Genomic DNA, 22,221 nt, shown 5'->3' on the forward strand with positions numbered 1-22,221 from the left:
ATTAAAAAAATAAAAAATTGTCACAAATATTAAAGAATGGGACACGTAAAAGTACATAAAGCAGTTATTACTATTATCAATGAAATTTGGCTATTATTTAATTCTAATTATAAAAAATATTTAAATAATGCAATATTTTAATAAAATGACAATAAATAGCAAATTTTAAAATAATAAGACAATTCTCAATTAATGGTAGTTATCATTTCTGTAATTATTCCCTTCATGCCGCTCAGAGCTTGGCAGATGGCAAGTGCTCGATGGGAATGTGTTGAGGAGCTTGCCTAAGACTGTTCCAGTAAGTGATAGAGTGGAACTGAAGCCTAGGCTTTCTCACTCCAAAGGTTGTGCTCATTAACAAGAAAGGAAATGGAGGCTTGGAGAATGCTGATCTGTTCTCCATAATGGCATGGATAGGGTGTGGAGATGGCCTAGGACTTAGGTACTTGGACTCCTGGGGCAGCTTTCTTCTTTTCCACCCCAGGGCAGGTCACCAGTAAACGGGGATGATCAGATTTCACATGGAGCTGGTTGTGATTCAATGAGAAGAACTTGGAAAAATTGCTGACACTTAATCCACACCGCAGTTCTCATGATTATTTTTCATGCATGTACATATCCACGCATAGATGTTCTCTTGAAGTCCCATGTGTGCTTGGCACTGGGATTGTTGAGGATATGGATGAGAATAAGACTTGGTTCCTTACCTCAAGTAGATGATTGTTCAGTGAGGGACTCCAATAAGTGAATAATGAAAGTTCTAAGTGCAATTCCCCTAGCCTGGATTGGGGCAACTTCCTGGAGGAAGTGAAATTTGAGGTGGTTGGTCCTTAATGATGAGCTGTGGATCACTAAGTGGACTAGGCCTTCATGAGAGAAATTTAGAAAAGCAGCATGTGCATAGCTCCTGTGGAATGAATGGTAGAATGTTCTGTATGGTTAGTGTCTGAGCTATGTTGGTGAAGATAAAGCAGAATGCTTGTGTAGAATCTTTGCGTGTGGCATTGAATGACAAATTAGGGATTTGGACTTTAGCTTAGAGGCAATGGGGAGCCATCGAAGCCTGTGTGACAGAACGAAGGCAATACACAAAGTTGCTGTTATTAACTGCTGAGTAACAATGCCTACTTCCTCATAGATACTCGATACTTAAAAATTGTTCTGGCAATAATATGGATATCAGACTGGGGAGTTGGAAGAGACTGGCAGTGTAGAGATCAAGTACTTAGCTCAATACCAGAAAAATAGTTTTTGTTTTTACTATATCTTGCTGCTTATTATCAAAACAGTGGCTAAATGAATGAATGAAGAAATAGTTGTCCTACTCTCTTTGTAAAAGAGGAACAGCTTGTGGATGTGGAAGTCATGTTAGCTGAGAGCGATAAAATAGGTAAGTCCAGAAATAAATAACCGTTTAGCTCCCCAAAAAACATCAGAACTGGGTCATGAATATCTTCTGGGAATACGCAGAGACCTGTCTCTTCACCGGTAAGTGTCCATGACAAGCAACAAGAGTTCTTTGTCTTCTCTCTTGACATTCTGTGGTCTTCAGAGTCTCCTGGGGACGAAAAGTGAATCAATAGATTCATTACATGGACAAGAACCTGGCACTTTGAAAAGGCTCTAGATGAATTCCTGACGTGTCAAGTAAGAGAAAGTAGGTTGAAAATACTCTACCAGGTCTTGCTCAGGTGCGCCCCGGCTCACCTCTGCCTCTCCCAATTCACCTTGGGAAAACTGTGTCCTCAGTTCAACCATAGCACAGCCCACAGGCTATATGAGCTTGGTCTTGGGAGAAAGGATATACTGCGGGACACCTGGTTGACCCGCATGGCCCATGGACCCTCCGTCTTGTTTTATACAACACAAGATGTTAAGTGAGCACACTTAATCTTGGCCGTATTTTGCATAGTGGTTCCCTGTCGATGTCTTTTCATCATTAACCATCAGATCACTACGGTATTGCTCACGAAATTAATACGTCTGGAGAGCCACAGTCTGTCTCCTCTCATTGGCCATGAGACCATCTGTTCATTCATTTCTTTAAAAAAAAAAAGAATATTGAGTGCCTGTCATGGATTGGGCACGGTTCTAGGTCCTGGAGGTCAATGGCCAATAAACAGCTATTTCGTCACCATCACGAAACTCCTATTCTAGTGAGAAAAATGAACGTAGAAAGAAACAAACAGTAAATACAATAGTGACAATGATAGAAAATACCATGAGGGAAACAAGGAAATGATCTCCTGAAGGATGAGCTAGTGAGGGATGGCTTTTCTGGAGAGGTGACATATGAACAGATTCCGGGGGTTGAGGATGATCAGAAAGTGGAGGAAAGAACATTCCACACAGAGTGACTGAACGTGTAAAGACCCAGGGCAGGGAAGAGCTTGGTATGTTTGGTGCCTGAGAGAAAAGCAGGGCACTGTGAGCAAGGGAGAGTAGAAATGGGATGAAGCTGGGGAGGCAGCCAGGAGATAGGTCGTGGGCTGTGGCGAGTTTCCCCTTTCTGTCATGTACCAGGACAGACTTCTATGATTTCAGACATATTTCCTTTTGAGTTTTATACAATAGAAGCACGGGCAGTGTAGACAATTAACATTTTGATGTAGAGTGTTGGGACTGAGTTTTATACAATAGAAGCACGGGCAGTGTAGACAATTAACATTTTGATGTAGACTGTTGGGACTGAGCTGGGACACTCAGCAGGATAACACTTTGAGAACCACTCCTCCAAGAGATGGATGCTGATACTAGAGGTATGCTATTTGTTTTGCTTCAGTAAACCTACGTACGGCAGATGCCATCTGTGCAGGGCCAAGCAGGACCTCTCCCATGCACCTGGGCTCTTTCCCTGATACATCCCATCCATGTCTATTGAATATCTACTTTGTGCCAGGCAATGTGTGGGAAAGGGTATCCCAGGGGGAGAAAAGGCAGATGTCCTTCCTGATGTCATGGAAATGCATACTTGCTGTTTTAATTCTGTAAAAGCTGAGCTTAAGAAACAAAAGGGACTTGGATTTGCCTTTTCTGGCTCTCATTTGGTTAAACTCTGGCAGCTGTCACACATTCAGAATCATTAAAATGTAGTTTTCTGTGCTTAACTTGCTTCCATAGATTAAGTTTCCCAAACTCATTATGGTGGCCTGACCTTGGACTATTCATAAAAGACCATAGAAACTATTAACTGGGTGGGTTGCTTTTTAGAGGAGCAGGACAATTTTATCTACTCGAGGCATTGGCAAATTTGGATTACATTGTAAATAAATTTATCCACTACAAACATTCATGGATCTGCCTTGCATTGTAAATAAATTTTCCCAAGTAATTGTTAAGTGATGGCCTCACAATTATGCTAGCATAAGAAAAACAACCAGAGACAGATTCAGCAGCTTTGCAATAAATATTCTAAAGAGAACCTAGGGATTTGCAAGGAGACAGCCAACTTGGATTAGGTAGGTGTAAGAGAGGAATCTTTGGTGAGTTGAGTAATTATTAAAGGCTTGGATTTGTGATAAACCTTAAACATTGGCCACGCCCATGTCAACGTCTCTGCTCGATTTACGTATTTAGGTTTCAGCCGATTCCCTGAGTTCTATGTAATCCTAAGAAGGGGGTGCATTTACGTATCAGTCAGCTGTTTCTGGATACAAACCATCACAACAATATCTGTGGCACAACAGTAAGCATTAACTCATATTGAGCCAGAGGTTGGCTGGGGATTGGCTGATCTAGACTTTGTTTCTAGATCAGGTTGGCTGGGGATAGGCTAGACTTTGTTTCTCACTGTGGATTCGTGGATGGCCCGGGAGGTGGGGGGGCCTCAGCCTCACGTTCCTCATAGATAGGGAGGCCATGTTCTTTTACGAGGATGGCAGAGGTGTAAGAGAACACAGACAGGTGAGACCCTGTAAGACGCTGGCTCAAGACTGCGCCCTGTCGATACCACCTCATTCTGCTAGCCGAAACGAGCCACGTGGCAAAGCCCAAGGTCAAAGGTGAGGAAGTTCACTCCGCCATTAGTGAAGCAGGATTAGATGCAGGGAGAGGCGGATCATTAGAGCGCAAAGTTAATCTCCTGTAACCTAATAAGCACGTTTCCTTCATGTTATGTGTACTATTATGTACCAGACACTGCTAGGCAACAGGAGAGATTGCCATGCAATATACCTCATTGCTTACTGGTTAGAAATCAAAGAAAAAGAGTTTCTTGCTCTGGTTCTATTTTTCACAATAGTCTTCCAAGATGTCTCTCTTCCTCCGTGATGGCCTTCAGTGTAATCCACGCTCCAAAGCAGACAGAGTGATCTTCCTAAAACACAAATGAGATATCGAACCTTCCCTGTTTAAATAGTTTGGATGATTCTGCTTTGTGCGTGGGATAAAGCTCGACCTGTAGATGTTGACATTTAAGCTGATCCTGATCTAGACCCCAAACAGCCCAGAACTGTCTTCTGCCTTCTGTCTGGTCATTAGCCCTCCTCTGGATGCCTTCCCTTCCTCATTTCCCCTTTGCCATAGCTCCAGGTTTCCCTTGTCAGGGACAGTAGATAGGCAGGGGCCGGGGGTTAGTGGCCCTGTTGTCACTGTTAAGAGATCTTACTGAAAGCACGCTAAGAATTATCTGTCAACACTAAATAATGCCCCACCCCCTGCCGTGCACGCATGCGTGTGTGCACGCACACGCACACGGGCACACACACACGCACAAGCACAGCCATTTGCAGCTAGGCCTAGATGGGATTGTAAAGAATAAACTTCAAGTTCAGTTACAAGGAGGTGTTGAATTTCAGGAGGTTTTTGTTACTATTTATATTTAATTTCTTATCGACAGATACAAAAAGTACAACGTCGATCAAGTAACGATCCGTGACGCTTCTGACAATACAATGGAAACCAACTACAGGGGACCCTTACCTCTTTGTAAACAGTCCCCGATCCCTCATAGCTCTGGCTACCTTGACTCTCAGCACCTCCTGTAGCCGACTGTTACAGAATGATGGCTTTCTGGGAGTCACATTTTCTCAAGTATACAACCATGCCTTTGCCTTTCTTTCTCTGCTGCCTTGCTCAGTGGCTAATATGCAATAGGCACTTGACGAATGTTTCTTGAATGAATGAATGAATGAATGAATATATGTGAGTATTAGAGAATTCTCTTCAGTAATGATCCTTAAACTGGGCAGACACAGAGCATGTAATACACAGTTAAACCTCATCCCTGAGTTTCTGAATCAGTAGATCTTGGGGGAGACCTGAGAATTTTCATTTTTTTTAGCCTATTCCCAAGGGTGCTGATGCTACTGGTCCAGGGGCACACTTTGAAAACCACTGCTCTACCAAAATTAATGCTGAGAGGATTCTCTGTGTAGAAATAACCCCAGTCACTAATTTTGGGTAAGGGAGACACCTAGAGGGGGGTTTTAACGGCTACTAGTTCACAGGATAAAATTGGTGTCTGAAAGCCCAATTTTGCTACTAAGGAGGGATTGAAATGCTAAAGACAGTGAGGCCATTGAACTGAGATGGCCTAAAAGTCACTCCCGATTTTATCTCCTTGCAAGTGTGGAAGGCACGATGGTATTGATTGCATTCAGTGAAGGCACCGTCTTAATGCAGTATCCCCAAAGCCAAAGGAGCATTTCCTGTCTTAGTCTTAGATGTCTGGGCTCTTTATACATTGCCTAAATTCAGAAGGCTGTCAGACCCCAAGTATTCCTCACCAAATATCTCTGAGCACCAACATTCTCGCAGTAGCCTCTGGAATGTTCCTTACTTTGTCTGATTCTGGCCTAGACTATCGTCAGAAGACCTTGCCTTGCTGTAGGATGAATTAGATGGCCACATGGGATTGGAGACTATTAAGGTCATAGCATCCTTTCCATGTGGCAGGACTGAACTGTCACCATTAGGAAGCCTCTCTGGTAGGCCAGTATAGGTAGGGGGGCAGTTTTCACACCAGCATCACACAGTTTTCAGTATAGAACCCACTTAACCTATATTCTCAGCAAAAATCATTTGGGCACATACTATATGCCAGTGTCCCAGAAGCTGAGCCCACAGAAGCAGAAAGACACAGGACTTACATTTCTAGAGAGGTAGACAAATAACAAGTGAACAAATGCAAGGATTGGTTAGCTTTTGGTATATAACAAACCACCTCCAAATTTATAGCAATTATTTAATTTTACTTCACATGCCTATAGGTCAGATGATCGGGGTGGGGCTCTGCTGGGCTTACCTAAGCACCTCTGGGCTCATGGGGTGCTTGCCTCTCCTCCTGCAACCAATGAGCTCGCCCATGAAGGCATTTGTAGAGGCCCTGGCGAGAGCAAGCTGAAATGCACAGGGCCTCTTGGGGCCTGGGGTTATAACCGCCTCCTCATCACTTCTGCTTCATTCCACCGGCCACATCAAGTTCATGGGGCCAAACCCGAAGTCAAGGAGTAAAAGCTGGAGGTGCGGCCTGGGGTGAGTCATGGAGCAGGAAAGCAAGTGACCCCTTAGAAGATGAAGTGACATAAAGGTCTCTGGGGAAACAAAACAGGTTTGTGGCTCGGGAACAATCAAAGATGCTACTTTTGGGTGGCTGGGTGTTGTGGGATGGCGTAGCGCTATAGTCACAGGTGTTTTTGAGCAGACTGTCCTACTGGGAGGGGTGCAGCTTCAGCACTGTGCTCTGTCCATAAGGCTGTTCAATGTGGGCTTCCCTCCTGGCGGTCCTAGCATCTCCCCATTATCAAGGGCTCCTGGCAGAACTCCTAACTCTTGTGTCTCATAAGGGCATCTCTGGTTTACCACTGTTCTGTACAAATGCCTCATCACAGAAGCACATTCGAAGGGCACCAAAATTTGAGTAAGTTATCTCTGCCAGAAGGTACGGCATGCACCTCGCTACGCACACACAGCCGTGTGCTTGTACACGTAACACCCAGCCACGGCACGCACGTGCATGGTAACCTCCACGCAGCCAGAAATGATGTCTTCACCCATGTCATTGAGAGGCAGCAGTCTCCCCACCTGGGCCTTCAGGATACAGCTACTTAATGTTGGCTGATTTCGACAGCCCCAGAGCCAGCCTGATGTGCCTGAGAAAGCGGTGTGAACATGGTACGTGTCCAGAGGCAGACCTTGGTTCTGGGCAAAAGCACCCGGGGGCTTGGTGGGGGGCTGGAGTGCAGGGTGGTAAAGCAGGGGCCATTAGGGGGTGGTTCCCAGGTTCAGCGCTCACTTGCCACCATCGATCTGTCCAGCAGCCAAAAGATTCCCATTAGGGAGTTGAAGGGAAAATGCAAAAAAAACCAAATGGATTTCTTCTTCAGGGGCCTTTTATCACTGCAGTGAAATGATTTTTCTTCTGTCTTTATTGAACAAAATATGATATCCTGTGTTTGGTGAAATGCATGTTCTCTGAGAACGGATGGGAGTAGGGGATTGAGGGGGAAAAGTAGCATCCATTTTTACAGCAACTCTTGTAGCACTCTCGTATTATCATTCCCATTTTCTTGATGAATAAACTGAGCTTTGGGGAGTAAAAGCAACTTGCCCCATGTAAGCAGAGTCTGGAGATCCTAAACTAAGTCTCATTTTTGCAGACAAATCTTTTCTGCCTTCCTAGACTTCATGGGTTTCTAAAGATGAGCCTTAAAGCCTAAGAAGACTCTTCAAGTTAACTCCCCCTGGCCCTTAAAATCTAAGCCGTGGGGATGGAAGTAGGGGGGGTATGGGAGAGGGTCTAGGGCATGCTTGCTTGGAGTCAGATGTGGTGGCTGGAGCCAGTCTGCCTGCTGGGACAGTAACTCAGGAGAAAAGCCCAGGACCTGGTGAATGCCTGCACAGGTACCGTGCGGAGACCTAGTCGGTGGAGTTTTTGCAGATGTGCCCTTGTCTTCACTGGTACCACCAGGGCGTGTAGTCATTGGCAGTCTGGGACTCACAGCATCCTGCTATCTGTTGTGGGTCAGTGCATTCATTTTGTATGTAGACGATGAAGCTGAAGTCAGATTGGAATGTTGCTCTTGGCCAAGCCAAACCTCACAATAGATGACTCGCCTCCTTGGGGGCACATCCAACAGCTGGCCTCTTAGGGCACAAAGGCACAGCCCCCGACTTAGGGTCATCTCCGAATGGAAGGCCTCTCTTGCCGCAGAGCTGCCCTGGGGTTGGCGGAGGCCTCCACTGACACTGTCCATCTCATTTCCTTTCCTCTGGCAGCTGTTGCTCCCGGGAACACCCTGACTGACCCCACCGGCACACATTTCCATCCCGGTCCCTGGTCTAGGGAACCAGCTGGTCTCTCACCAGCGATTAAATGCTCCAGCGGTGAAGTGACACCTGACACTTTTGCTCACAGCTTATTGGCTCTAAGTGGTCACACAGCCCCATGCTGACCACAAGGGGGCTGGCAAGTGCAACCCTGCACCGGCCAGGAAAGGAGAATATTAGACCTACAGGGTGAGCAGCAGCGAGGCTGAAGGGACGGAGTCTCCACAGAAAGGGCCGGCCGAACTACAAAATCAAAAATACGGTTTCACACTTGGGGCAAGTGCAGCCTTGCACAACCTGCCCTAAGGACTGCTGTCCCAACCAGGTGGCTGCTTGTGGAAGTGTGGCTGGATGATTTCTGCCATCTTTATCCCTTCTAGTGGTTTATCGTCTCCCAAGCTGTCCTCTGCTCCCTGTCTGCCTTGGCGCCTGCTGAATCCGTGGGTTTAGCTCAGCTGGCCCCTGACGGACAAGACGGCTCCTGCTGTGCAATGGAGAAAAAACAAGGTGTTTCAGGATGCCTTGATTTGAAGCCTGCCCAATTCCAAAATACCCCATTTTACTCTTAATGGTAGGCAACATGGTTCTAGGTCCCCACACACGAGTTCCAAGCAGGGACAGCCATCTATATCAAACACTGTGACTGCCCCTTTCAAAGGTTCAGGGCCAGTTCCTACTTAGTAAAGAGGATGGAAAGTTAAAGGAACTGGAAGAAGCAGCAACGTCCACCTTTCCTGGGCTTTTCTGGAGGCCATTGGGCGACCAGTGCCGTCTGTTGGGCCAGCGCTAGTTAACGCAGCAAGGAGGTCAGATAGCACCGCAGCTTTGTCTGTGACCTTGGGAACACGCGAGGTGACCTTGGGACTAAATAGCTGGCAATGAAGGAATTTTTAAAAGTGCATCAGTTTACCTTTATTGAGTGGTCATTTTGTCACTTAATCCTCAGGACGACCTTGTAAGTTCAGTATGATTTATATTCTCATTTAGCTAGTGAACAAACATAGGCACAGAAAGTGCAAGTAATTTACTTATCTGCGACAGAACTGGGGGTTAAGCTTAGGCAGTATGGCTCCAGACTCTCTGTCACCCACCCCCTGCCACTTTGATTAGGTCTAGACATCTATTTAACACACATTGATGACTGTCTCCATGTTCTAGGCCCTGTGCCAGGTGCTGGGAATATAGCCCAATCCACTAGATCTCAGCATGGTCCATTGTTCAGTGTCCTGCTCTATGAGATGTCCTACAATACATGTATTCTACTGTTCAGCCCCAGGGATAAATTTCACCAGTAGATATTTATGTACATTTTTCTATAATTAGAACTATATAACTTACATGTTTCTCTTATTGCTTTGACCACCAGGAAGCTCAGATCCAAATCAGAGCAAATATAATAAGAGTTTCTGTTTAGCATTTTGGTTTTCTGAATTTTTCCTCCCAGACTGGATTTTTTTGTTTTGTTTTCATCAATTCTGTTGCACAAATGCCTTTATTTTAAAATACCTTAAATCCTTTTTAGAAGGAGGCTGTATGGAAATGACAAAGTGAGATCTTTACTGTGTATTCTTAGATTCCTACTGGGAAAGGTAGACCTATATATCCCTCTTACCCTCATTCCTATAGCTCCCCCACTTACAAAATCCCTTGAGCAAAGGCCATGACTATTCTCAGTCCCTTGGGATTAGTAGGAGTTTCTGAAAAATCACATCCATATAGAAAAAAAAAAAAGTTTCCTTAAATCATGGCTCCAAATCTGGTGCCAGATGCACATTTGTGGAATAGGCAGCCAGTCAGACTCTCACCTGAGCAGTTAATAAAATCTATTGCCCCTTGATGGATTTTTTTCTACAAGCAAGAATTGATCTGTCGTCTTTGTGATTTGTGAGATGGCTAGGAAACACCAAACACCATCATGACTTGGGCCACATTAGGAGAGGAAAAGAAAAAAAAAAAAAAAAGGAAGAAAGAAAGAAAGAAAAAAAAATCCACCGCCAAGTCTTTCCAGGCGTGGAAAGGGCTGGAACTGCTAGGGTCATTTTATTTGATTTATTGGAATTAAAGTGGATCTTATTAACATTTTAATAAAGAGAATCTTTTTGCACTGGGCTGGAAGTGCTCGCCAGTCCCCGGTGCAATTCCATTCTCTGCAAAAGTGGAATCGGCTGGCGTTGCCCAGCGTGATTTGTGAGGCTGGGCCCCAACAGTCCAAAAAAGCAAACGGGCTGCCTCCTCCGAGGGGCTCGCTCTGTGCGAGGTGCTCGCCCTGTATCTGCCATGCAAAACGAGGGAGCTTTATGAAGGAATCCGTCTTGTAAAGCCATTGGTCCTGGTCATCAGCCTCTACCCAATGCTTTCGTGATGCTGCCGCTGATCTATTTGGGAAGTTGGCTGGCTGGTGAGGCAGAGCCTCTCCTCAAAGCCTGGCTCCCACGGAAAATATGCTCAGTGCAGCCAAGTGCATGAATGAAAACGCCGCCGGGCGCTTCTAGTCGGGCAAAATGCAGCCGAGAACTCCGCTCCTCCTGTGCGTTCTCCTGTCCCAGGTAGGGAAGAGGGGCTGCGGGGCACAACCCGCGCCCCGTTTCTGCATTCGGATCGTCTGGCGCGGGCAGGGCGAGGGGATTTTCGGGGGTCGGGGGACTCTGGGGCGCGGCAGCGAAGGAAGCCTGGGGCTTGAAGGGAGGTCATTCACAGCCCCGGGGATCCTAGGGGGCCCCTGTTTCTTACTCCGGGTTGCCTGTGTGTGTGTGTGTGTGTGTGTGTGTGTGTGTGTGTGTGTGTACGTTTGGAGGAGGAGGCGAGAGCTCCCGAGTCTTTTTTTTTTTTTTTTTTTTTTGTAATCAGGGGCGACATTCTCGCCTACATCAAGTGGGGTAACTTTGATTCGCCTCCTCCGGAGGCTCATGCATTGGAGAAAGACTCAGTTGGAGGCGACTCAAAGGAGTCGCGGTTCCCCCCCAGCGCGGCGCCGAGCGGGGAAGCAGGGCTCCGGTCCGGATTGCCGGCTGCCGGGCTGGAGAGGCCGGCCTGGCATCGCCGACTTCCCCGGGCGCCCGGGCCCCCTCGCCCAGCCCCACGGCGCTCTGGAAGGCGCCTCCCGCCAGCCTAGCGCTGCAGCCCGGCTGCTGCTGTCGCTCAAAGGCTCTGGCTCTGGCCGAGCCCGCATCGGGGCTCTTTTCCTCCCGACCTCGGGCCCGGAGCGCGTCCCCCCGCCACACTCCCCCCGCCGGGACGCAGGCCCCAGCCCCCCGCGCCCCCTTTGTCCAGCCAGCTGTAGCTCCGGCTCCGAGCCCCGACTGCCGCCTCTGCTGTCTTCCCGGGCGGGCGCGGAGCGCAGAGAAAAGTTCAAGCCTTGCCCACCAGGGCTGCAGCTGCCTGTTAACCCTCGGAGCGCTGAGGCTGGAGGGAAGGGCCGGTGACCCGGGGGAGGGTGGGGGGTGGGGTGCGATGGAGACTTGGTTCTCTGGCGACCACCTCTGTATCTGGAAGATCTCGGGAAGTTTGTGTGCAGGAAAGCAGTACTCCGAGGAGGCCAGACCGAGGTGCTGGCGGCTGAGGGGCACGCCCAGCCCTGCTCTGGGGCCTGTGGTTTCTGAGAGCCCTGTGACCCAGTCCCCCAAGGCCTCCCGGGAAGCCTATGGGGCTCGGGCTGGGCTGGCAGCCTACAAGTGGGTGGGTAAGATCCAGGCAGGGCCAGACAGAGGAGCGAAGGAGACAGGGAGTGTCTCTGGGTGCTAGGAATGGGTGTTGAGTTCCTGGCCAGGACTCCTGAGTGCCAAGGAAACAGGCACATGCGTGAGTGTGTGTGTGGTGGGGAGAGGGGGCTGGTGGGGAGGCAGCTAGGATCCGGGCAAGGGCTGGCTGGGATGTGGAGATGGAGGCAGCCTTCTAAGGGAGGCCACTGCTAGATCCATGCTGGGGTTAGACTTTGGAAATGGGCCAGTGTCCCAGGAACACAGTGACCATGGAAATGAAGTAAAGTGGGGGCTAGCGGGTGGATGCCAGTGCCTGGGGGCAGGGTAAGGTGCCGGACTGTTGAGCCCCTCCCCCACTTAGGATTTCTGTCTTGCCTGGATACACAGCCCCCATTCAGGACTGCGCTGTTTGACACCTCTAACACTGGGGCTTTGCTGGCTGAGTGTCTTGGGGGTCTCTGTAACCTTAAGTCCTGCCACAAATCCTATGTCTGGCCATGAATGAGTTTTCCAGACTTCTGGAGTCTGAGTGTCCCTGAGGCTGTACGCATGTATATCTATCCCCATTTAGTAGGGTGGTTCAGAGGACGCCTCTGATTGGGACAGATCCTCTCTGCCCTATGCTGGTCGTACCACCCTGGGCAAGTTGTTGACTATCTCTGAGCTTTCTGATTTTCCACTGTAAAATAATCTTATCACCTTCCTGCGATTGCCAGGTAGATTAATCGCATTCAACAGGATGTCCTAGATAATGCATTTATCATGAGGCTTGGCACACTGGGAACCATTAGCATCTGGGAGCACTTACCCCAGCCCTTCCCGGGGGACTTTACGGTCCTTTTCTCTCTCTCAGCATGCTTGGACCTCAGTTAGGATTCCAGGGCTTGCCAAAGTGACGCGTCCCTTGGAGCAAGGCGGACCGCATGGCAGCACCCAGCAATCTCGGTGCACGCGGGACTTCTCACTTGATACCTTTTGTAAAGCAACTGGTGTGTCTTCTCTCCTCGGGCCCAGATGGCAGAGGTGGGTCTGAAGGCTGTCAGCTCACTCGGGTCCTTAGCATGGGGGAGCAGAGGTTCTACCGGGAACTGAATTGCCTCTTCTCTGAGGCTTATTTCTCTCTTAGATCGTCATGCATAATCAGAGCAAACGTCCACATTAGGACACTAATTGATATCCTGGTTGCAACAGCACCTTGCAGAGAAATCGTTTTGGCGCAGTTCACTTGATCGGCAAGAGATTTAAGTGCACACAGCTCTGTCTGTCATAGTGAGAAGTGGAGAAAGTCTTGGAGCTTTTGAGTCAACAGGCAAAACCCAAACTTTTTCAAGGCAGAGAGAAAACAGAGGAAAGGGAAAAACAATGTAATAAAGCAAATTAGTCACTTGGTCCTAAGTGGTGTTCAGGCAAGCATGTATGTGTTTTTCCACTGCAGTTGTAATACTCTGGGTCCGGCTTTGGAAGCCATCAATCTCTACGTTTATTGGCTGGTTGCGGTTTTAGGCATTTTGGAAGAGGGAGGAAGAACTCTAAACAACAATGGTTGGAAGCTGGCAAAGTCAAGGAACAGTCACCTCTCTTCTCCCCTGGGGTGTTTTGGGAAAGGCTGTCCCAGAAGTGGCCTCTGGCATTTAGCTATGATAAATAATGAATGCGGAACAGATTAAGGAGTCCCAACATAGAAATTACACTGTAAATATGACTCCCACCCCCAGCCCTCTTTGGGTATCGCTTACAACTAGCCAAAAGTTCTAACAATGAATGAGTCATCCCCCAAGAATTAGGATTTTAGGGAGTGGTTCAGGTTTAGAGAGCAGTTACTTGGGAGTGACCAAAAATGTTCCACAGAATTCTGAGATGTTGATTTAAAATGGGGAGTTCTTTGTTGGGGTCAGAATCTTGATTTTCAGGACTTCCAATGAGAATCAGTGTTCTTTTTTTTAGTACCCCCGAAACATCATGTATTATATCTTAAGGGCGGTGTTTATTTGCAGACGGTTCTGATAAGGAGAAAATACTATGGGAGGAGCAGCAGAGAGCACCCCCTGCCCTGGGATGGCTTCAACATGGGACAGCCTGGAAGATTTCAAAAGCACTGGGGCAACAGAGACATAAGTTGTGAAAAGAATCAAAGTGGCAGAGTTCACATGTCTGAACCATTTTTTTAGCAAGTCCCCAAAGAGATTTAATAAACGGCAAGGCTGAATATGTGATCTGGGGTTTATGTAATGCCACAGTCTATATTAAAAGCCCAACAGTCATCTTAGCTAATCTCTTCTGCTCTGCCTCCCTCCCTGCTCTCCTTTTCTATCTTTAGCCCTTGGGTTTTCCATTAAATAAAACCTATTTCCTTCTAGAAGTATCTCCTATGTGTGACAGTGGAATTGCCCAGCAAACCGATGTCCCCAGTAACAGCGCACCGAGTATCAGCATCTGCATGGGAACACGCACTCTCAGCCTGAGCGTCGCTGTTTGGGTGAGAGTGCAGCTAGGTTCTCGAGAATATCCTTCTCCCCTTCCCTCCTTCCAAAAAGACAGCTGCTTGGAGAGTCCAGTTAGTTTCTTTGAGGTGGAAGGGAAGGAAAATGGCAAACTCTGGGTTCCGTGACAGTCACATCAGCTACATAGCCACAGTGCTTCCTATTTCTCTGGGCCCGTGGAGGTCCATCTCTGTGTGTTTTGATCTTGTTTCAATACCTGTTGAAAAATTTCTCCAGAAGAGGGCTCCGTTCACAGCATTACAAAATTCTGAATCTACAGCTTCTATATTTTAAAGCTCTTCAGTGTAGTAGTAGTTCCATCAAAATCCACTTAGTCCCTCATTCCCAAGTATTTGCTCCACGCTCCCCCAGGGGGAAGTCCCGCCATTTTGCTCCGAGTATCTTCCGTCTTTTCTTTCCTCCTTTATTCCCCATTGTAGCTGGTTCTTTTCTGTCTTATTCTGCAACTGTGTATCTGAGTATTACTCTGTGTTTTACTCTGAGTAATAGAGCAGGGAACGTTTGAAAGACCTTTGTAGACAATGCCATATGAGATGGGGGGAAGTTCTGAAATTTCCTGGCATTTGATTTCGTTTGGACCTGGTTTTACTCTTTAGGCAGCCAAAAGGCAGGCACAGCTCGCCTGGGAAAGGAGATAATCTTCCCCATTAGGTAACTGCCCCAAAGAATGAGTCATGAGCCAGATCCATCACCCTCCATCACCAGTTGAAAAGGAGAGGGAAATATGTCTGTCATCCGATTACAATAATCAGTTGGACAGAATCAAATCAAGTGACCAGTGGTTTTGGCATTGTTTCCACGTAGCTGTGGGCAAGGTGCCCACATGCCTAAGAGAGTCTGACCCTCTTGAAGGATGCTGCCAATACAGTCTCCTGCTGCCTGTCTCCTCTGTAGCTACCTAGGCATCCCAGGCCTGACTATGCCTCCTTGAGCAGACAGTGCAAATGATGATGGGCTGGACCGTAGGATCCCCTTCATTAGGCGCCAAGTAGTGACTTTACGCTGGGTTAGGGTAGAAAGCAATTTCCTTCTCTACTGAGAGAAGCAGCGAAGGGCAGGCTAGAGAGGAGAAGAAATGACATTTCAGACTTGAAACACAGACTGAGCCAGGGCTCACGTTAGAGAGTGGGTCACCCTTTGACTTAGCAGGTTGAACGTTGAGATATCTGCTTGGTGGGGCTAAAACTCATCCATCCCAATTCTGCAACTCTGGCTTCTGGGCAGAGGTGGTAAAGAAGCAGCCACAGGCCAAATGTAGCTCATGGATGTATCTTATTTGGTAAAATGTTTTGAAAAGTGGCAAATTATAAATCTAAAAACAACAACAACAACAGGTTTCTTGCATTTCCTGAAATCTCAGAAGGTTGGGCACTCCTAGGGCTTCATTCCCACTTGGCCACATTTCGGTAGAGCAGGGAGGGCTTACTGCCCCCTCTAGGAAGGACATGGCTCTGTAAATTGCCACCGTCCCTACCAGTCCCCACTACTCACCCAACCAGCCATACTCATCTTTACCCACTTGCCCCATAGCCATTTGTGCTGGGAACTTCTGCTTTCACAAATTTTGAGGCTTAATTAAATTGATACAGTCAAGTTTTTAGTGATAGGCTACTTGAAAAGGAAGGGACAAGCCTCTCTCTGATCACTGTGCTTGAACTGGATTGAGACTTGCTTTGGAAGAACATGGTCGGGGGATCCACATCTCCGTCCTGAGAACACTGCTACTGCCGAGAGTGCCACTGGGTGACCAGGAGTGCCCGGAGCACTGAGACACCCAGATGATTGTTCCATGAGTAATAGTTACATCCAGAGAAGTGACACACTGTAGCTTTGAGTACAGCCGACGTGGGTACACCAGAGGGTTGGTGCACCCCAAACATCGCAGTCGTGGGGCTCTGGGAGTCCTGGATAATAGGCAGGCCCCAGTGCACTGTGCCACGTGTTCTACTGAGAGCGTCAGTACCCTTGGAGTACAGCGACAGTCTGGGCCTTGTCATTCCCTCAGTGTCGCTCACCAGCAAAGTGAGTATCATCAGAACCTCACAATAACGTCTCGTCCTCAGCCCTGCAGGGAACTCCGGGAGCACTGAGTTAGCTCTCAGAGCGTTTACAACTTCAGGGTAGTGTTAGCTCCGTAGCTTTGTTGCCTGGAGTACTTTTATACACGGGACATTGTCACCTCTACCACCAACTGGAATTCGTGTGATGTTCTTACAACTAACTGCTCTGAACAGTTAACACCCAGCATGGTCTTCACAGAGGGCTAATGCTAGAATTAATGTCCTCTGCTTCCACAAATACTAGATTAATCCGCCCACCCAGCCCCTACCAATAGGTAAGCCTCAGATCACTTGTTTTCCATAGCCTCAGATCCCAAAGATCAGGATAAACATAATTACACACACATACCAGAAAAAAAAAAAAAAAAAAAAAAAAGTGATTGCTTTTTCTCTGTCACTTGCCAACAGAAGTCAAATTCCTGAAAATTAGCATTAGCAATGGGCACGTTTTGACATGTCATGTCTCATTTCAAAGGCCCCAGCAAGCGTCACCCAATCTGTTCCAGAAGCACAAAGCCCCTGTGTCTCCCAGCTGAGTGTAGGCCGGGCTGGGGTGCAGGGCAGCAGCTGCTCAGCTGAGAGCAGCCCTGCCACATGCCTGGGCCGGGCCAGGAAATGAGCTCAGCCTCTGGAGGAGCCTGGGGACCCTGCAAGGAATGTGGCAGCTTCCATCCTTGCCTTATGCGGCTTCCAGGCCAAAGTCTCTTTCCTCTCGGGGTGGCAGGGAACGGCTTTTCCATGTGCTGTACGAGATGGTACCTGCAAGTGCCCAAACTTGAGCTTCTGTGGTCATCTTCCTGTCTACTAACGTAGGACCTGCAGAAAGTGGCTGGACCCTAGCAGCAGAACCCAGAGCTGTCTCAGGCCACACAGGCTCTGCCTTCAAATGGCATAAGCTCTGGGCATCTGGGGTTGCAAACTGTGGCCTCTGGGCCAATTCTTGCCTGAAGCCTGTTTTTCTAAATAGTTTTATTGGACCATAGCCAGGCCCATTCATTTATATAATTATCTGTGGCTGAGCTTGTGCTGTAACAATAGGGTTGACACCATATGGCCCACGAAGCCTAAAATATTTACTATTTGGCCCTCTACAGAAAAAAGTTTGCTGACTCCTACTCGGACTCAGAATTACAGCCAGAGGGGCTGCAGGAAATCTTTCCTAAGGGCGGGGGGATAATAGAGAGATTCATTCATTAGGGTCTGTCCCTCCTAAGCCCCAAGCACTCAAGTAACTTAACTTCAGGGAGATTCACCTGGGGACTAAGTGGGGTCCGTCAATACCTGTGATGTCCGCGGAGGACCGACCACCTGCTCCGGTTACAGCTACTCGTGAGGCCGACCTAGTCTCTGCTCTCTTGGGAGCTCCGATCCTGAGAGAGCCCCTGGCAGGGGAGGTCACTGTCAGTTCAGGAATAATTCAAAACAGGGGAGTGCTATGAAAATGCAGTTGTGTGAGGTGTGCTGACTAGTGTGTTTTGCTCATCTGTGCCTTGTCTTTCTTCTCCATTGAAATATAAGCTCCCTTAAAGCACATATTACTGTCCGATCGGTTTGCTCGTGCATCCCCAGGGCCTAGAACAGTGCTAGTGTGTGGTCGGTCTTCAGCAAACAATGAATGAATGAATGAACAAGCGGACGAAAGAACAAATGAATATGGAAAGGCATCAGCTTCAGATGCAGGTCCTGGGAGCCTTCCTTCATAGCCTGATGCTTGAGCCGCAGTCTGGAGGAGTAGTGAGGCTTACTGACAACAGACCTGCAGAAGGTGTAGGCAGGGAAAAGCATTCCAGGAAGAAGGCCCAGCCTGGGGGAAGTGTCCGCGCGGGGAGAAATACTGCTTAGCGGAAGGAGGATGGCCCCAGGAGCTGCTGAGTGGTGCCAGAGCCACTGCGGCTTTGGCCGCCCCCACGGGGATTTCGGTGTTTGTCTTGGAGCAATGGGCAGCCACTGAAAGCAACAGGGGGAGGGTGTCCTGTGACAAGGTCAGGTTTCCATTTTGGAAAGGTCACCCTGGCTGCAGATTAGCAGACGGACTGATGCTGGGTACCAGCAGAGGGGAGAGGCCAGTCCAGGCCCGAGATCTTGGGAGTGGCAGTGCCGACGAGGGAAAGATGCTCCGCTCCGAGCATGCCACAGACGTTTAGGGCAGAACCTGGCAGGGCTGGGAGACGTTAGAGCAAGGGCCAGGGAGGGGTTAAGGGGCAACCTTGAGTTCTGACTCTATCAACTGGCATCTTCCTGCCAGTTGCCTGAATGAGGAACCCAGGTGTTCGACGTTATAAACAGGGCCCGAGGGCTGTTTCCATGGGGGCGTCAGCGGGCTGCGGTAATGGCTCTCAGGAGAGGCGTCCCAGGCCCCAGCGACACTACTGCCCACAGAGCCAATGCGCGTTCGCATCTGGGACGGGCACCGTGGGGGCTTGGAAATGCCCTTGTCTGGAGAGACTGATGCGTAGCCTCTATAATTAACCAATCTCTGAGGCTTTTCATGCAAAAGATATTTGGGAGAAACATTGCCAAGCCCTTTAATCGTTTCTTGAACATTCAATCAGCAGCACTAGAAATATTTCTTACATGAAGCAAATAATGATCTACTACTTTCTGCAATCACTTTGCAAATGTTAACAAGTCCTCAATTCAGCATGTCGGATATGGCCTCGGCGACTCTTCGGTTTCCAGGTGGAGTAGCAGAACCTTCCCCACGGTGCCGGGAAGTGGAATGCTGGTAAATGTTTAACAACCGGCTTCTCTTTAAAAAGAAGAAGTGGCACAGGCACGTGATCCTCAGAAGGCGAGGGGTGCTCAGGTGTCTGCATTTACTGAGGCACGTAGAGAATTTATAGGTAAGCGACACGCGCATAGAGACCTGTTCTCGTGGGGCTTGCCATCTTCCCAAGGCAGCCATTAAGAAACAAGAAAATATATTTTGTGGGGCGCCGGGGTGGCTCAGGCAGTCCTCACCCAGGAGCCTGGGATGAGCCCACACTGGGCGCCCTGCTCAGCAGGGAAGCTGCTTCTACCTCTCCTTCTGCCCGCCCCCCCCCCCATGCTCTTTCTCTCTCTCTCAAATAAATAAATTAATAAAATCTTAAAAAAAAAAAAAAGAAAAGAAATAGCTGACAGGATACGAACTTGGAAATCGTTACCATAGGAAACAACAGGGACTAAAACAGCGCTGCCCGATGGGGGCGCCGTCCCCGCCTTCCCTCGAGTTCCTCCCCCTTCCCTTCCTCCCCCCCACCCCTTCCATCCGCCTTTCCTCCTCTCTTCCATGATTGCGACACTCTACCCAGTGCCAAGAATGCTGCTGTCCTGGAATTCAGCGACGAATACATACCCGGTCCTGAATAGGGAAGGCGCTGGGAGGTGAATGAGGGCCTGAGGTCCTCGAGGGCTCAGAGGAACAAGCATCACAGATGGCTTAGCACAGTTAGGGAGACTTCTGAGGCTTTAGCAAGTCAGTTCGAGCCCTGGCCATTTGCACGCTGCGTTTCCTCTTCTTTTTCCTCCGGTGTCTAAACGAGGAGAGAGAACACCTATACCTGCCCAGCAGGGTTTGGCTTAAATAAGCATACGCTGGGACTTCATCCATGATCGGCAAATGCTGGATGCTAAGGGAACGCTGGTGGTATTCACTTCCACACGCGGAGCTCCAAGGGAGCTTGTAGCTCTCAGGTACCAGGAAGGCCTCGGCCTTGATCATCTTTCTAACTCAGAAGGGAAAAAATGCTTGTGTATTTAAAATGCATGGACATTAAAAACAATAAAGCTTGCCCTCTGGGGAAGGATTTGCCAATTCTCATATTGGTGGCTCCCCAAAGATCCTTCCCCTGAGGATTTCATGCCTCATAAAATCACTTGATCAGGTGGGATCTCTTCTTCTAGATGGATCTTCTCAGCAACTGTTTCCCCAGAGGCTTTATCAGGACAGTGCGTGTGTGGGTGTACATGTCAGTACTATGAGCACTTACGATTCTGATTTAAAATATATCAAAATACATGTAGCGAATGTACTGTACAATTTATTGCTATGTGCCACTTGCATACATCATGTCCAATCTTCATTGCAACCCTTAGGGACAACTGTTCTTATCTTCATTTTATACACCATGAAAAGAAGTTCAGAGTGGTTGACTCATTTGCCTAAGGCCATCCAGCCACTAAGAACTGGGACCAGGGCTTGAACCCATTATTTCTGATTCCTGTGCATGAGCACATATTCCTCCATATTTCACTCATGTATAAAAGCTTCCCCCCAAACGATGTAAGGATTTTCTCCTGTGATTGTTTTGTTTTCTGATTCTCCTGGAGTCAAAATGGCTCATGTAATCCCATTTTTGAATTCTTGTTGTCGAAATGTGGGCCTGGGACCTAGGTCTCCTGTCTGGCTTAATGGCTGCCAACTGGGGTAGCCCAGGGTTCTTTGCATTATCACCAAGTCCTTGTGTTCGACCAGGGGCAAATGACGCACCCATACCACATGCTTCCCCCAGCAAGAATGGCCAGCTTACTAACACAGCCAGGCACGACTCACTTAGGGTGTGGCTCCTCCGCAGGGTCCAGCGCAGGTCCGTTCTCTAGGAGGAAATTTGCCGGCAGTCTCCTGCCTGCCGCTAAGCTCTAAGCCTGGATGGCATTCCTCCCCAGGTCCCAAGGAGTTCCACTGTATCCTGAGTGCTAATGTCTCCAATAACGTTTTCCTTAGTCCAGAGAAAATGAGAAATACACAGCCTGTCTTACCAAAAGAGTTTTCTTTTTTTCCTCCCCTTTTTAATTCAATTTAAGTGCCTTTAGTCAGGCTGGCCATTGATTCCATGAACATTTGTTGAATGCCTTTCATGTGCCTGTCACTATCTTACCCCTGGCGACAGAGCAGAGCGGGGCACGCTCCCAGAGTCCCCTGTGCTGGATATCCCCTATGGTGGATATGCATACTCCCTGCTTCGACCCAGTCCTTACCGCTCCGCATGGTGGCTTCCCATGTCTGCCTTTCTCAGGACATTTGCACCTGTGCACCCCAATATGCACATTTCTTGTCTCAGTCCTTCATTGAACAAATAGTGACTGATTGACCATGTATCTGAAGCATGGTGCTTTACACTGGGTGGGCAGCCGTGATCATTGTCCTCATGGAGTCTACGTTTTAATGGGGGAGAAAGACAATAAACAGCAAAAATAAGGAAGTACAATAATTTTGGGTCATGATGGTGCCGTAAAACAATTAAAATGTGATAGGCAGTTGTTCTGAGTTTATCCACAGCCCTCTCTTGGGATAGAAAATTCACTGTTCTGACGCAATGACCTTTATACTTTTTAGGGATGAAATGTCCTATTGTTTGTAAAAAGAAGTTAATGAACTAACTGCCTATCTCATTTTTGTCTTCTATTTATCAGGGTAAATAGAGTGGGGAAGTGTTGTTGGCAAAACTTTGTCTATTCTCTGTTTTGTTTTTCTTGAAATTTTGCTTTTGGGATTCTATAAATGTGGCAACCAATGATTTAAAGTGCAGGTAGGTAATCTTTTTCTGTAGAGAATAAATATATATCTGTAGGATAAATATATGTCTCTTTGCAGTTACTCAACACTATCACTGTAGCATGAAAACAGCCACACGTAATTTGTGAACAAATAGGTTGGGTTTTGTTCCAATAAACCTTTATTTAGAAAAACAGGCAGAGCTGGATTTGGTCCTT

At 48.0% G+C, this 22,221-nt stretch overlaps 1 protein-coding gene across 2 annotated transcripts in view; it reads left to right on the forward strand.

The window, feature by feature from the left end:
- The window catches only part of CDH13 (cadherin 13), a 1,398,954-nt gene that overhangs the window by 394,411 nt on the left and 982,322 nt on the right, over positions 1–22,221 (forward strand). Inside the window, exon 1 of one of the 2 annotated variants that reach the window (XM_032325076.1) lies at positions 10,494–10,814. The exons of the other annotated variant lie outside the window; for it this stretch is intronic. Coding sequence (XP_032180967.1) covers positions 10,770–10,814 — 45 coding nt within the window. The 5' untranslated portion in view covers positions 10,494–10,769. Of the gene's footprint in view, positions 1–10,493; positions 10,815–22,221 lie in introns of those variants that run through there. 2 annotated transcript variants of the gene reach the window in all.

Source organism: Mustela erminea, chromosome 19, assembly GCF_009829155.1.
Source record: "Mustela erminea isolate mMusErm1 chromosome 19, mMusErm1.Pri, whole genome shotgun sequence".
Taxonomy (NCBI): domain Eukaryota; kingdom Metazoa; phylum Chordata; class Mammalia; order Carnivora; family Mustelidae; genus Mustela; species Mustela erminea.